The sequence below is a fragment of the Meriones unguiculatus genome, chromosome 4, assembly GCF_030254825.1.
Source record: "Meriones unguiculatus strain TT.TT164.6M chromosome 4, Bangor_MerUng_6.1, whole genome shotgun sequence".
Taxonomy (NCBI): Eukaryota; Metazoa; Chordata; class Mammalia; order Rodentia; family Muridae; genus Meriones; species Meriones unguiculatus.
In genome coordinates this window covers 39,507,847-39,523,550 of record NC_083352.1, presented here as the reverse complement: position 1 = coordinate 39,523,550, position 15,704 = coordinate 39,507,847, and the positions used below count along the sequence as shown (strand labels likewise).

The following is a 15,704-nucleotide window of genomic DNA, read 5'->3' as shown; positions in this document are numbered from 1 at the left end:
ACATAGCACATTACTAACTATAAAATTTCGTAATGAAATTTATTACGTTACCTTTATGTTAGCACCAAAGTAATCCATGTTGAGTGAGCCAGTTCCTAGAATGCTTACATGCTCCTACTCATGCAAAAACCAGCATTCCTTTTCTAGAACCATCCATTTAAAAAATTAACATAGAGAAGGATCAGCAAACCAAAAAATCTGGAATTTTTATTTACCAACGACACACTAAGAGTGTTTGTTATTCCTGAACTGTTCTATCTTCTTGGTTAAGCCCTGAACCTGGTCTTTCAATTTTGAGGTCCCATCTGCTAATTTTTAGTCTTAGCTACAGCCTGCTTCCAGCGCTGCCCTGGCCCCACTGCTGGTTGAGGAACTTGGTTTTAAACCGGTATCCTGCGAACTTCTAACTCTCCCCTGCTTACACCCTGGAAAGGATGTTTTAAGAGAAATTCTAAAGGATCAAAGAAAAGACTTGAACAGTAATAATGAGAATTCACTGTGGGTTTTTCCTTTTCAATTATGTTGGCATTCTGTTCCCTCTGAACTTGAGTGACAGAATCTTTCTCTCCCCGTTGTTTTGTAGATCAGAAGGGAGCCCTGCTGTGACCTTTGCCAGGATGTGGTAGTGCTGCCTTGGTGGTCAGCCCTGGGAAGGTGGCCTTGGTTGCCAGGTCTTTGTCCTCACTGGTTTCAAAGAAGGAGAAAAGGCTAGGAGAAGGCAGGGCTGCAAACGAAAATATTTCTGTTTCCTTCCTCTCAAAAAGCAGGTTATAAAAGAAACAAGGACACTGTGTTTATTTGTGTGCATGCATACACACTGGACTTAAAATATTTGTAATTGAAATTTTCAGAAGAGTTTCTACTAGTGGACAAAAATAAATAAATTCCAGTGCCAGCTCTAAACCGACAGAGTTTTTAAGGGAAAAACACATTTAAAATATTCCAAACAGAAAGGCTAATGAAGAGAAACCTTCTCCTTCGGTGGAGCAAAGCATCATGGAAAATTTATACATCTAAGTTGAATTGTTACATAGGCTTCCCCATGGTTAGGGAATCCGAGTGCTAAATTTAAGAAGAATGGAGATCCACCAAATGAAGGTTCTTATGAAATAAAATGCACCATGAGGGGGATGTTTCAGATATGCATGGAAGCACAGATACTAGAAAAGGATGCTGGAAAACAGAATGTGTGGGTACCCCATTGCGCCGTGAAACTAGTTAGATGTACCGATCGTGGCAGGTGTTTAAAAAACAGCAGTGTCATTAGAAATTGCCAGTTAGGGCCACTTTCTTAAGAGACAAACCCAAAGGTTAAATGAAATTTAAAATGTAAGGATGTTGAAAGTTGAAAGAAAGAAAAGAAAGAAAGAAAGAAAGAAAGAAAGAAAGAAAGAAAGAAAGAAAGAAAGAAAGAAAGACAAAACCAAACGAATTGAAACTATCATGACATAAACAGTAAAAGATATTTATGCTTCTCCAGGCCTGATGGATTGAGCCTTGAATTATGCGAATTCCATTTGTTCTAAACTAACTACAGATTATGGGCAGTGGCTTTCAAAGCCGGGGTCTTTGGAATTGATTTGCTCACGTTATGCAGTCTTGACAGGAATGTCAAGGGTCGTTTTGAGCTAACAAACCAATGCCTTCACACCTTACGGTGCCCGGTTCTTACAGCATGATCGCTGGGTCTGCCTCAGTCCTTGATCCCACCCACACTAGTTAGGTCCTAAGGAGCCCACGAGGAAATTGTCGTTCAGGCTCAGTTTGAAAGGCCCGGGTTTAAGCGATGGCACGGTCTGTGGTTGTGGGCTGCTGGTCTGGGTGGCCTAGCCCCAGGGACCAATGGTTCACAAGGTCTGCTCTTACCTGTGACTGTGCAGTTTGTCTGGCCGCACTGGACAACCGTGGCGTGCCTGTGCGGTGGTGGGCGGCTGTGGGCTGCCAGCGCCTAAGTGCAGCTGGCTCTTCAGGCCTCGGGTGATCCTTTCGGCATCCTCGGATGATGAAAGTTGTTTCCCAGTCTGTTGTTAAGCATTTATGCATTGTAAGTATTCCTATGGAGAACCAGGTGCTTAAAGGTAGGAGAAACAAGAATGCACCCTGTTGGGGAGCTAGTGAGATGAGGCCTATGAGAATCTAGATTCCAGTGAGAGACAGCCATCTCAAAAGACTAGGGGAATGACTCCCAGGGCATGACACCAGGGTTGACCTCTGTCTCCTCGTGCCTGCACGTGAGTGTATCTTCACACAGGCACACCTGTCTGCACATACACATGCACACAAACTAGATGACTTTCTGTACGAACTTTTACTTGTTTGTTTCTGTTTATTCTCTGTAAGAATTTTATATTTCTTCATATGTAAGCCACGGTTTTATTTTGTTTTGTTTTGTTTTTTAGCTTTTACTCAATTATGAACATGTTAAATATATACCTGACAGCTAATTATGTTGGATTCGTAGTGTAAGATTTGAAACTCGGTAGTGAAAACTTTTAAAGACTGAAAAGCGGGTTTTAAGTGTTCAGGATGCCTAGGCCGTAAGTTCACCTTATCTCTAAGCTATAATTCATTTCAGGTACATGCTGACAACTGTTAGTTTGATATACTTTCTGTGGGACTTAATAAAGACTTGAAGACCTTGAGTAATTAAATAAGTAACCATAGGTAAAATGAAAATAGCAAAGTAACAAGAAATGCTATGTATTTTAATCCATTTTAAAAGTATCATAAACTGAATCCCAGACAGCCTACCCATTGTTTTGACATCAAGTGAATTAAACTATTTTGAACCCAGTAGCTAATTTTAGTTTCCATTCATTCCCAGGTAAATTTAATCCACAAGTATGGGATTCATTTGCTTTAGATCTGGAAATGTCATTTTGGGAAAGGCGTTTGATGTTCAGGAAATCTTGTGAGGCCTTTAATAAGCCTCTTAAATCCAGAGTTCTGTTTCGCCAGAAGGAAAAGGAACCTATACCTTGAGTTTTCCTTACCCCTTAAATGAAAACGTTGGGTATTGAAAAGATTGAGAGTCTAGCCAAGTGCACCCAGCCTCGTTGGCATGTTGTTGGAATCGTGAATCTCAGCCTCTAATGTGAAGAAATAGAAAGCAGTGCATATCCTGGGAGCTTCGCGTAGATCCTCCTACAAAGGTCAAGAAGAGCAGGGCACTGATACATTTTATTTAAGCAATTTGATGGAAATCACCCTCTTTGTCCAACAAAGACCCTAAGACGTAATCAACAGAACCTGTGCAGCAATGACATTCTCCCAGCCATGAACAGTAGCTATACTCTATACAGCGGTGTACAATACAATAGAAATATTTTTTCAGGTGTCTTTGTGTCGTTAATAAAACTTTCAAGTGTGCCTTAGGGACAGGAGCCGAGCGCCGGCTGCCACACTCTGTATTCCCATTATTTCCGCTGTATGGAACACTGAAGAAAACAAACTGTTCTCTGTGAAGATAGCCAGATATATAGTTAGGCTAACTCAAATTTCATTCAGTGGTTGCACACTTTCAATTTGACTTTTTTTTTTCCTGTCCTAATTTTTTCCCATTGAGGAAATGACTCAGATGACTTTGACTAATGCCACCGTGAGTTTTCCCAGGGGTGTTTCCCACTTGGGTGCCTGAAATTTCTCACTTCTTGAGCCACTTACTTCATATGAGAGGAATAACATGATTATATTAATCCTCTGAACAAAAGATAAGTATTAACCCATTTTTCTTAGTGACTCGTGAGCGTGTTATAACTTGCATAATTTTGTACTTCGGAACTAAGAATCGATTTATTGGTATTTTGTGTGATATAGTATAGAAAGGCACATTTCGTTTGCCCGGAACATCTTACCACTAAAAAAAGAAAAAAAAATCATTTGGTGGTACATTGCGCGGTGACTACTTTGAAGGACAGGAATCAGAAGTGAAGGGTTAGTATGGAATGGTGCAGGCCTGCTAAGACATGGGGTCAGAAAGCAAAACAGCAAGCATGTGATAGCATGGGAGAAGAGTAGGTAGAAATGATGGCTGCACGCGGAGAAGTGAGTTTGGTTCCCCAGCACATCGCTAAGAAGCTGGGCACGGTATTACCCACCCATAATCCCAGCCCTGGGAGGCAGAGAGTGGAGGGTAGGTGTGTCACGGGGGAGGTATGGACTGGCCACCCAGTCTAAGGCCCTGTCTCTCAAAGTAAGGTAGAGAGGAGAGGAATAGGACATCGCCACAGGCATATGCACACACGTGCACACACACACACACAGCAGGACAGGGAGGGAGAGAGAATGAACTTAAACACTTGGACAAAGAGAAAGAAAAAAAGAAAAGACTGCAGCTTCTCTGACACTTGGAATGCCCAGGATAAAGGAAGGGGGCAGGCAGGAAGGAAGAATAAGTGGAAATTATCAGAGGTCCTCAGAGAGCCCCAGAGTCTACAGTTACTAAGCAGTGACCAAGAAGACAGGAAATGGGGACAGCAAGAAAGAGGAGGAAATCCAGTCATTGTCCCTACTAACTTTATATTTGTGACATGACCCATAGACAGATACATCATAGAATCCATTTAAAAATACAGACCAGAACACAGGGTAGTGACGGAAATGTAAAGAAATAGATCTTTCCATTTCCAGAGACAAAAGAACAAGCTTTCATTGTGCTTCGTATTGAGTAATCTTTGCCGTTTCTGCAGTCGCTGGCTGCACAGCGTTCTAAGTTAATGAAGCACCAGAACTCTGTAGCTCCTGTCCCCTTGCTGTTGTTGTTAAATAGAATCCCCCTCCAGTCACGATTCCGAAGCCACAAAGCAACTGTTAGTGTTCAGTGACCTTCCGCACCAGCTGTCTTTGGGGCTTTGAAATTGATTTTCCTCATCTCGGGCTCTGATAGTCTGTCTTCAAGTGTGCTTCTCTAGTTCATCGCCAGAGTGAAAACAGTGGCACAAATAGCTGAGAAACTGGAGGCAGGCATCACGCGGGGCATCATTAGAGATGTGAGAGTGAAATCAGCCTGCTCCGGTGTGCTCTGTGTTAAAAAGCAGCCGCTGCTGCTTTATTGCTAAATACAATGGGGGCCATTCTTACAGGGGTCACTTCTTTTTTCCATGCCCAAATGTGTTTTGAGGAGTAAAGAAAAATTCAGTCTTTATTCTACAAGCCTCATGAGGAAGCCAGGTCAAAACACATGTTTGTGCTGAATTTTTACACAGGAGAAGCATATTCCCATAGTTATATGGCAAGGAGCTGGAGAGTGAGAAGCTAATGACATGCAGAAATGGGCCTAGTGCAGAGTTGGGTGACAAGATGGTTTTCCCCTATGGAAAGTCATTATACATGCTTCATATAGCAGAATTTCAATGTGCACAATATATTTTGGAGCTCTAAATATAAAGGAGGTGCTGTATTGAACAGATAGATGATAGATAGATAGATAGATGATAGATGGATGGAGATAGATAGATAGATAGATAGATAGATAGATGATAGATGGATGGAGATAGATAGATAGATAGATAGATAGATAGATAGATAGATAGATAGATAGATGATGGATGGATGGAGGTAGGTAGGTAGATAGATAGACAGACAGACAGACAGGAGGGAAGGTTAAAGACCTGTATTTGTGATAGCATAAACCTCACTGGTGTTTCCTCTCTTATATGTTGCGATGGGGAAGGCATTACACCTTTCAAAAGATAACATTCCATCTGAAACTCGAAAGTAGCCCAGCTCTACCACATGTGAAACCACATACTTTATGCTATAGCAGGTACATAGACATAGAACTTCCATGCCTAAGAACTTGCACATGTGTGTTTTACCATGCCTATGCTGAGGTTAAATTTAACTGGAAGTAGTCAGCCATCAAACAGATCACTATCTTGAAGTAAAGCAAATACTAACCTTTACTAATTCTTGCTTTACATGTTAGGAAGGCATCAGAAAAGCCCGAATGCCCATGATTTTAAAATGTAAGGCACTGGTGAGGCGTTGCTCTTTCAATACTTTCTAAAAGTGGGCATTAGTTATGCTCTATGCTGCCCATGCGCTAATCTGAGCTTCTTCTGATGCGGATAGCCATTTAGATAGACAAGGAAAAATGTCTTGGCTTATGGGAGGAAAGGTAACTGACCCACCATGAAAGTAATGTTTTCTCCTGCAGTAGCTAAAGTGAGTGTATGCACTTAACAAATCAGAAAAGCTGTTAGGAGGAAACAGGCCTTCATTTCGGCTAATAGCTCAGTAATGTCGCTGAGGTTGGAACCCAGAGCTTTGTGTCTTTTCCTTTTAGGCACATACGGTACCACTGCAGTGCACCCCTGAATCCTACATTTGTTTTTTTAGAAATACATCAAAGTTATATTTTTTTTAACCTAAAGAAAACAATTTTGTGGCGACTTTAAACCTAGTATTTGAAAAAGTTCCTTGCCAGAATCGTCACCAGGCACAGAGCGCACTCACTCTTCATGTTTGCAAATTGAAACTGATAACCTGAGGCCAGCATCCAGTAAACTCATCATCATGCTTGTGGATATTCTCATGTCTAGCATCGAGTGTTAAGGGCTAAGGTCGCGGTCTTGAGAGTCGCACAGACTCAGGTTCAAATCCCATCTGCCATGAAGAGATTATCCAGACCACCTCATATTCGATATTGTTTCATCGCTGTAACAAAATAAAATAACCTGAGGCAACAGGAGCAAACAGTTCATTTGAGCTTGTGATTTTAGTCTGCCATGGCCTGTTGCATTGCTTTTAGGTTTGTGGCAAAACAGACATTTCCATGGTAGGGAAGATGGAGAGGGATGAAGCTCTAACCTCAAGAAAAGGGAAGGAGAGAGATGCAGAAAGAAACATGAGATGTGAGAAAGGGGAAGGGAGGAAGGAAAAGAGAGACTTGAAAGAGGAGGTAGTGATGGAAAGAGAGATAAAGAGAAAGAGAGAGAGAATGAGAATGAATGTGGGACAAAATATACCCTTTCTAGCAGGTGACTGCCTTCCTTCAAGTAGGCTTTCCCTCCCAGTTCTCATCACCTGCCAGTGATGCCATCACATTCTGACTCCATCATTGGATTTAGAAATCCCATGGCCACCACGCTGGGCGAATTCCACCATGCAAAACCAGCCATACCATCACTTTCCCAGAGACTGCCAACCCCTTTACTATGTCTCTATGTTTTTATTTTCTAAGCAGTAATGTATCTAAAATCCTGAGTTTGTTCCCTCCTCTGCCCAACACTCACGTAGCACTTACTTTGTCTGAAGTATTTTGCAGTCAGTTTAAGTCGCACAACACATATGATACAGCTAAATACAGAGGGGGGTTAAGCAATTTCTCCAAAGACACATAGCTAGAGGACAGGAAAGAAGATTTCAGATGTTAGTAGTCTAGCTTCCCAGGTCCGTGCTATGAAGTCCTTAACCTGTGTGATATATTTAGCCTTTTAAAAATACACAGTAAGTGTGTGAGTGTTTAAATGGAAAATACCTAGCTATGATCCACATAAACACATCTTGCATAAAGGCTGTGCCATACTATGGCAGAGAATGAAAGGGCACTTTTAACCTCTTGAATATAAAAAAAAAAAAATTATAGCCTGCTGGCTGCACTGGACACCTTAGAATGGGATGTAATAATAGTTCATGCTAGGGCTTGATGGGAACAGTATTATCATGCCAAATGAAAGCCATGAAACGCGGCGTGTTTTTAAATTCAAACGCTTTTTTATTATTAACAAGAATCGAGGAGAACACGAGGCTGAGAAGGGCATGTGGTGGGAAGCGGATACGGGATGAAATGGTGGGATATGACGACAATATATTGGATAACATCTGACATTCTCAAAGACTGAATAGAAACATAAAAATAAGAGAATCTTGGAGTCAGTCACCTTCCCCAAAGAACTTCTTACTTGGTGTTCTTGTTATATCCCTTCAAGTGCTGCTTTAAACCTTATTACGCTGCAAGTCCGAGGCAGTTTGCCCCATTGTTTATAGGTCAGTTGTTAGAGAGTCTGTCTCTTGGTGATCACTTCAGCCTGTCCTACTGACCTCCTCATTCGTTTTAGTTTGGTCTGAAAATATATTCTGTGATTCTCTCTATCTATCCATCAGTCCCCACAAGATTTACCTTGCTGATTACATTTAACACGTGCTAAAAATAAAGTAGCTCACAACCTCAGAGGCTTGACCAGCTGCCCTTGCCAGGTTAAAGAGTCCTTGGCACTAGGGGAGCGGGCTAAAGTGAGAACAACACTCCCATGGATACCTAGAGAGTCAGGGAGGTGGCAGGGCCCCAGCAGCACACAGGTGCATGCTTGTGCTTGAGCACACATTGTCCTGGAATTTGCCTTCCAGCACAGCTGTGAGCCATGGCAAATGTTACAATGTGAATTATGAGGCCGACCCACATGGCTGTTCATCATGGTGCAAGCCAGTTCGCTGTGTTCACACCTTTCACACGGTGGGTTCCCCGGATGTTCCTGAGTGCTTCTGTTCAGGAGCCAGTGTGACTCCGTCATCTCTCAAGATCGTCTGCTTGAAACCCACAGAGATGATTTGTGTGCATACACCCTGCCACACACTGTCAGGATCATTCTTGGGTCACTTTTACGACACAGTTCTTAAATTGAAACATTGCCTTACATTTTAACTTTTAGGAACTGTGAGGGCCAGTGAAACAGATCATCACATAAGGATGTGTGCTGCCAAGTGTAACAACCTGCAATAATACATCCTTGGAACCCCCACAGTGTCAGGCGAGCACTGACTTGCACAGTTGTCTTCTGTGGATGTCCCAGGGCACACACATACACTAGATAGATAGATAGATAGATAGATAGATAGATAGATAGATAGATAGATAGATAGATAGATAGATAGATAGATAGATAGATGAAAAGTATCATGTGAAGCAGGCTTGGGATGTAGTTCAGCTGGTAGAGTGCCTGCCTACCATGGATTTGAAGTCCTCCCTGTACCTCAGAAGCCAGAGTTCTTCGGGGTACACACCTGCAGCCCAGCACTCAAAAGAGGGCAGGAAGATCAGAAATTCAGTATCACCTTCCGTTACCTAGTGAGTTCAAAGCCAGCCTGAGTTACGTGAGACCTTATCTCCAATATATATGAGACAAACGACGGAGGGAGAGGAGAGAAGAAAGGAGAGAGAGACAGACACACACAGAGAGAATATGACTGCGAGAGAAGCAGGAGAGCTAGTCCCTGTGTGTCTGTTGTGTCATACTCCTTCTTAACATGCCCGTGTCTTACGACGATATTCTCCCTTTCCACAGGCATTTCCTATTCAAAACAGGGACAGGGACGACACCACTGTTCAGTACGGCCACCCCGGGATACACAATGGCATCTGGCTCTGTTTATTCACCGCCTACCCGGCCGCTTCCTAGAAACACCCTATCAAGAAGTGCTTTTAAATTCAAGAAGTCTTCAAAGTACTGCAGCTGGCGGTGCACCGCCCTGTGCGCTGTAGGCGTCTCCGTGCTCCTCGCCATACTCCTGTCATATTTTATAGGTAAGAGCAAGACCCTGGACCGTTTTGCCTGTAGACTGATGCACCGTAGTGTTGCTCTGCTGGTTTTGGTTATTTATGTCGGTCTAGAATACACTCTGAAGTATTATTGTGTAAAAGCAGAGTCACAGCGTACTAGAAACCATAAAATTTTTCAGTAATTCCAGTAGATGTGATGAGCAGAAAAACTTGCTTGGAAGACGTTTCATTTCTATAAAGTGCTAAGTATATTCTTGGGCGTAAATAGCATTGTCCGTTATTGATGCCATCACTCATGAATTATTGATAACTATGACATTTCCTGCACACGAAATCTTTCATAGGCTCGCAGGACTCAACTCCACCGTGTAGGACTCTCCTTCAACCCATGCTCGTTAGTGAGGGATGGACTTTCTGCTCTCTGCAGTATTATGTGTCTGTCAATGAACTCGGCTATGTACATGTGAACCTTATCATGCAGGAACATTGTCTTTTATTCAGGAACACTCTGGAGAACTGAGCCTTACCAAATAATGAATGGTTACAAAGTCACTAGCATATGTGAGGTTTTCACCTCTTCTAATGTACTGCACATGTTTTTCACTTAGTCATAACCCACATGCTGGGAGAGCCTTTCTTCCTTTTGTTTAACTATTTCATAATGTATTTGGGCATCCGTGCTGCTGGCGATGGCTTTCTTGAATGTCAGAAAGACTACATGGTATTTTGATCTGCTGCTGCGGATAAGGAAAAGCCCTCCACATTGAAATGCTAATGGCATCCACCAAGATGAATCACAGACTGTGTGGTTTATACACCAGGAACAACAGCCAGTGAGGCATCTCCAAGTTTACAAAGCAATTTGTGATACCCCATGAAATCTCTCACGGAAGACGAGCATCCCAGAGCTCTGTACAGAACACTCACGCTCTTGCAGTGGGCCTTTATCCATCAGTCCCTGCAGTACTCCTCAGATATAAATTATGTACTTTGGATTGTGAAGTAACCATTTCCAGTCTCTGCGGTTAATGGAAATGCAGAACTGTAGAGCATGAAAGAAGTTGGAAGATAATTGAGTCAGAGATGGCAGCTGTGTGGCATGTTACGGGCTGTTATCCCAAATCGTAGACCATGGATGACATCACTAATGATTCAGAGCTCAGTTTTCAGTCCGAACATGGAGACATCCTCATTATCCTCATCAGAGAGCTCAGACGGCCCTCCAACAGTCACTACCCATCACTCAGAGGAAAGCAAGATGAAATCCATCCGTCCATCATTTTTTAATCCAACTTTACTTCATCTCCTAAGATAGACAGAGCAGATACCACACCATCACAACATAGCGCCCCAGTGAGAGCGCGTTCCCCTCCGGATGCTCTCAGGTGGACCGGCAGCCTCACAGCGGCATCAGTATTCAGAGTTAATTTCTGGCACTCAATTAGAAAAATACCCTGGCCGTTAAGAGAATCCTCTCTAGTTAGCTGTATAAATTATTTGTAGCTGTCAGAAGTGAGCCGCAGAAGAATTTTTAAATGAAGTTGAAATGTGCGAGTCTCAAATGGAACATGATCAATTACCCATATGCATTTGTAGGGGATTTTTTTAAACGTGATGCATGCCAGATAGATGCTCTTGCAGGCCTAGAATTTGGTGTTGAGATGACTAAGTTCAGTGTCTGTTGTGATTGGCAAGTGTCTATCCTTGCAGTGGTTTGAAGATCGGCTTGATATGATTTCATTTTATTTTGGGAGTGTGGCTGCCAGGAAACGCCATCATTCAGTGGGATGTTACATGACTGTTAGTTGCATTCTTTTCAAAGGACCCTTTAGTAAATATAATCATCGAACCTCGAAATAAAAACTCAAAAACGTCCTCTTTCTTACATCGCCTGATTTATTATTCAGTCATCAGTGTCCTACTTTGTAGCTTCTGGTACCATTAATGCACACTTTTCCCCTCTTCTTTTTCTCCGCAAGGAAGCATGAAGAATACATAGCTAAAACGCTCATGTCCTCCTTCAGTAGGCCCTAAATATGGGGGTTTACAGGACATTTGTTTTGATAACATTGATGTCCTGGGAAGTGCAGAGGCAAAGGTTCCAGCGTTAGCTAAGAAAAATTACTTCAATCACCAGAAAAATCTGCTTAGAATTTTCATTCACTTTCCTGTATTTAAATGACTGTCACACGGACATGATTGTTTTTAAATCAGTGGAAGCATTTTGCTTCTTCATCAGTTAGTGTGACAAACCTGTTTTGATTAAAGATGTTGCCTTCATTCACCCTTGAGAAGAGAATAGGCCACTGCTCTCAGGGAAGGCTGTCCTTGGCTGGTCCCTGTAAGGACTAAGGGTGGGGCACGATGCCCACCAGCAGGCCACATCAGCCTGGTAAACCACAAGCCTCGCCAGGGAGACGCTGCGACTCACAGTTCTCCCGCCCCCCATTCCCGTAAATGACACAAACCATCCTTAGACCCTGTCCTTCCGTCCCTCAGTTTGATTGTTAATATGAAGCAAAAGCTTAAGAAATGAGTTGTTTTTTTTTAAATAGCTGAAGGAATTATTCCAGAATGTTTTAGAATGTTCTTTGAACCTTCCCGTATGATAATGAAAAGTTAGTAGGACGTGTCTGTCCCCTGCCTCTCTCCTGAGGCAAAGGCTAGGGAGGGTCAAGGTAGATAACTTCTGAAGACAGGAGAGGACGGGGCAGACACACACTTTGTTGTTTGTTTTTACCTGTTTCTATCGAAATTTCAAAGAACGCAGAGAGCCCTGTGAAGAAGGTGAAAATTAATTGCAATCATAGGACACCACTCTTAGTTTTTAGGTAGGTAAAGGTGCTTGCTGCAGAGCCTGACAGTCTGTTTGATCCCTGGAACACAGCCATGGAAGAAGAGAACTGACTCCAAGCTGCCCCTTGCAGCTATTTTTTCTGTGCATGTTTCTGTACATGTATGCAGCTTGAGATCCAATGGCTATATTAATTTTGACCAGCTTTTCCTTGTTTGTGTATGTAATTGATACTGTCTATGTAATTTTTTTAATTAACCAGTCCTCAAAACACAACAACTATTCCATGCATCTGAAAATGTACTTGGGTGTCTGTGTCTGCTCATTTGATCAGACTTCTTTGTCAGAAGAAATCCTTTGAAGAGAAATTGCTATATAGGAAGGGAGGTACACTTTGAACTTTGTAAACCATTTTAATGTCACTATACATTTACATAAGCACCTCTGTTTAAAATGTCACCTTTGAATTTCATCATTATTTTTATCCATTGCAAATCCCTTAGACTAAACATTTTTTGTCTTAATGTATTACTAATTATATATTTCCATATTTATTGGTCATTTGATCTTCTTATTTTGGAAGTATGTCTGTTCTCCTCCATTACCACATTGGATGTTTTCTCTGTATTCTTTTACATGTATGTACTTTTTATTTCATGGGCCTGTGGCATGCACATACCATAGCATGCGTGTGGAAGTTAGTTCTGTCCTTTGACTATGTATGGTTCAGGGATCGAACTGAGATTGTTGTGGTTTGGCAGCAAGCATCTTCAGTAGTGTGTGTGTGTGTGTGTGTGTGTGTGTCTGTGTGTGCCTGTGTGTGTGTGTTGTGTGTGTGTGTGTAGCTGTGTGTGTGTGTGCCTGTGTGTGTGTGTTGTGTGTGTGTGTGTTGTGTGTGTGTGTGTGTGTGTGTTGAAGAGTGGTTAGGGACACAGTCTTGACATATAGCCCTAATTGGTGTGAAATCGTTTATGTACAGTAGGCTGGCCTCAAAGTCACAGCAATCCTCATGTTTCTCCCTCTTGAATCTTTGGATCACAGGAGTGATCCATTACACCTGGATTTTATGTTTTGTGGTGTTTTTAACTCAAAACAGTATTTATTAATTAATGACATGAATAGTTTGCCTCCTGTGTTAAGTATTTTATATCAATCTGATCACACACTCGTTTTTGCCACACATTATACAGAATTGTGAAATAGGTATGTCAGTTTTCCACACCACACCTATAAAGTATAAGTAGCATTCTAAAAATACTCTTAACTTTATTCAGAAACTTTATTAAATTGACTTGCCAGTGGGAAGGGTGCATATGTGTATGTACATGGTCACATGTTATGTAAGTGTGTGCATGTGGAGGCCAGCCATCGGGATCTCCACCCTCCGCTTTATTTTTGAGGCAGGGCCTCTCGCTGAACCTGGAGCTAGCTCACTGTATGAACTGACCAGCCCCAAAGCTCCAGGAATCTGCCTGTCTCTGACTTCCCAGCTCTGGAACTGGAGACATATGCCACCACACCCAGCTTTTCACGTGGGTGCTGGTGACCTGAACTCCGTCCCTCATGCTCACACAGCAAGCACTTTATTGACTGAGCCATGTCCCCAAACCCCTCGTCTAGCATGTTTTCTTGAACTGGAGCTTGAAAGATGTCAGGGGGTGGGGAGGTCTTGCCTGGTGTTAGTGGTTGGTCAGTGAAGTTAGTCACATGATGAGGAGCACAGACATATCAACAGCAGTGTCCAGGAAATACACATCAGGCACTGCTTGAGATTATATATAGATTTCCTCATTTAATTTTCACAACCCAATGGATTATCACCGTTTAACTAAAGCAAATCAGTTACTTTTAAAAAGGAATCCTACCTGGGGTCACACAGCTAAGCCATGAAGGGGATGAGTTCAGAAATAACTAAGCACCCCATTTTATTTTCACTGTATCCCACGAGGTTTCTAAAGAACAGGAAACAGGAAAGAAATTTAAACACTGGAGTGAAAAAAAAGAACCTAATCTGTGTTTATAAGGTTACTTCTGCGGCATTCCAGAAGAGGAAACTTGATGAATGAGGTCCACCCTTGAGCTTTTCACACTTGAATGTGCCCAGGTACCTGGGGAATCTCCCTGAAATTTGTCTTCTGAGTGAGCAAGATCCGAAGTGAGAAGTGAGACTGTGAATTTCCAACAGGCCCCCACCAGATACTGCTGCCAGGGTCCGCAGATCGGATTTGGGCACCCAGGGTCTCCACAGTGCTGTCACATGCTCCGCTTGATGACAGAAATGCCCTGTTGGCACACTGTCCAATTCATTAGCCACCAGTCACATCTGGCTGTCAAGCACTCCAAGTGTGGCTCATTAATTTAATGAACCGAAGTTTTCCTTTTCCTCTTAATTAATTTAAACTTGAACAGCCACAGGTGGCTAGCGGCTACCATTTGGAGGGTGCCATGCCAGAACACTTGTGGGAAACAGGGCTGAAGTGCGAGATTATGAAGCCCGCCAGAGTAGGGGAACGAGCAGAATAGTGACCCCCTCCGCCGGCGCGTAATAAAGAACACGTGTTGTCATTTTGTGTATTCCAGTTTGAGGAAGAGCAAGAATCTTCTCGGTGGCACGTGACAATTTTCTTTCCCCTACTGAGCCCCCAGTTAAAATCGTCTCCGACCTTTAAGGTGATAGGCCCTTACTTACACGATGGAAACCCGTCCGATGACTAAGCACAAAGGTTAAGTCGAAGGCTAATACTGATAGTGGAACGATCAAAAAAATAAAGGAATAAACTGACCTACTTTGATATCCCCTCATGTAGTCATTCTTCTCTCCTTCCCCCCCCCCCGAAAATTGTAATTTTAAAGATAAGCAATGACAAGTAGAATGGGAGGAGAGATGGATGGTCTGCTGCTTGGCCATGTGCACTCACAGTTATACTGTGAATGGGAGTCTGGATTCTGACACTTACTTTACAGAGGCCTTTTCTTTCTTTGGTGAAGGATAACGTAAAGTTTTGACAGGAAAAAAAAAAGATCCAGAAAGTACGTCTTGAAATGTGAACCTGAGTAGTCTCGTTGAATACAAATCAGAGTCAAGGCCGGACTTGATGCCAGGAACAACTGCAGCCTTCCTTTCGTTGGCATCCGCCCTCTCAGAAGTAGCGTTACTACGGACACTCAGCTCTCCATTCCATGTACCACCACTGAGAGCCTGAGTCTTTGCATTCTTGGCTCCTCGAGGGAGCCCTGGAGGGAATTTTGCACATTGTGTTAATTACTTTTCTCATCGCTAGGACAGAATGCCAGACAGAAGCAATTTGAGAGAGTAAAGGTTTATTTTGGCTCAGGGTTCCAAAGTCCAGCCCATCATCATGGCAACAGAAGCTGCAGGCCGCGGGTCCCAAGGCATTGGCAGACAGGAAG

At 42.7% G+C, this 15,704-nt stretch overlaps 1 protein-coding gene across 19 annotated transcripts in view; it reads left to right on the top strand.

Annotated features, from left to right (window-relative positions):
* The window catches only part of Tenm3 (teneurin transmembrane protein 3), a 2,741,632-nt gene that overhangs the window by 2,569,849 nt on the left and 156,079 nt on the right, over positions 1 to 15,704 (top strand). For all 19 annotated transcript variants that reach the window (XM_060381770.1, XM_060381769.1, XM_060381766.1 and 16 more), the window contains one exon: positions 9,285 to 9,523. In XM_060381770.1, coding sequence (XP_060237753.1) covers positions 9,285 to 9,523 — 239 coding nt within the window. The remainder of the gene's footprint in view (positions 1 to 9,284; positions 9,524 to 15,704) is intronic.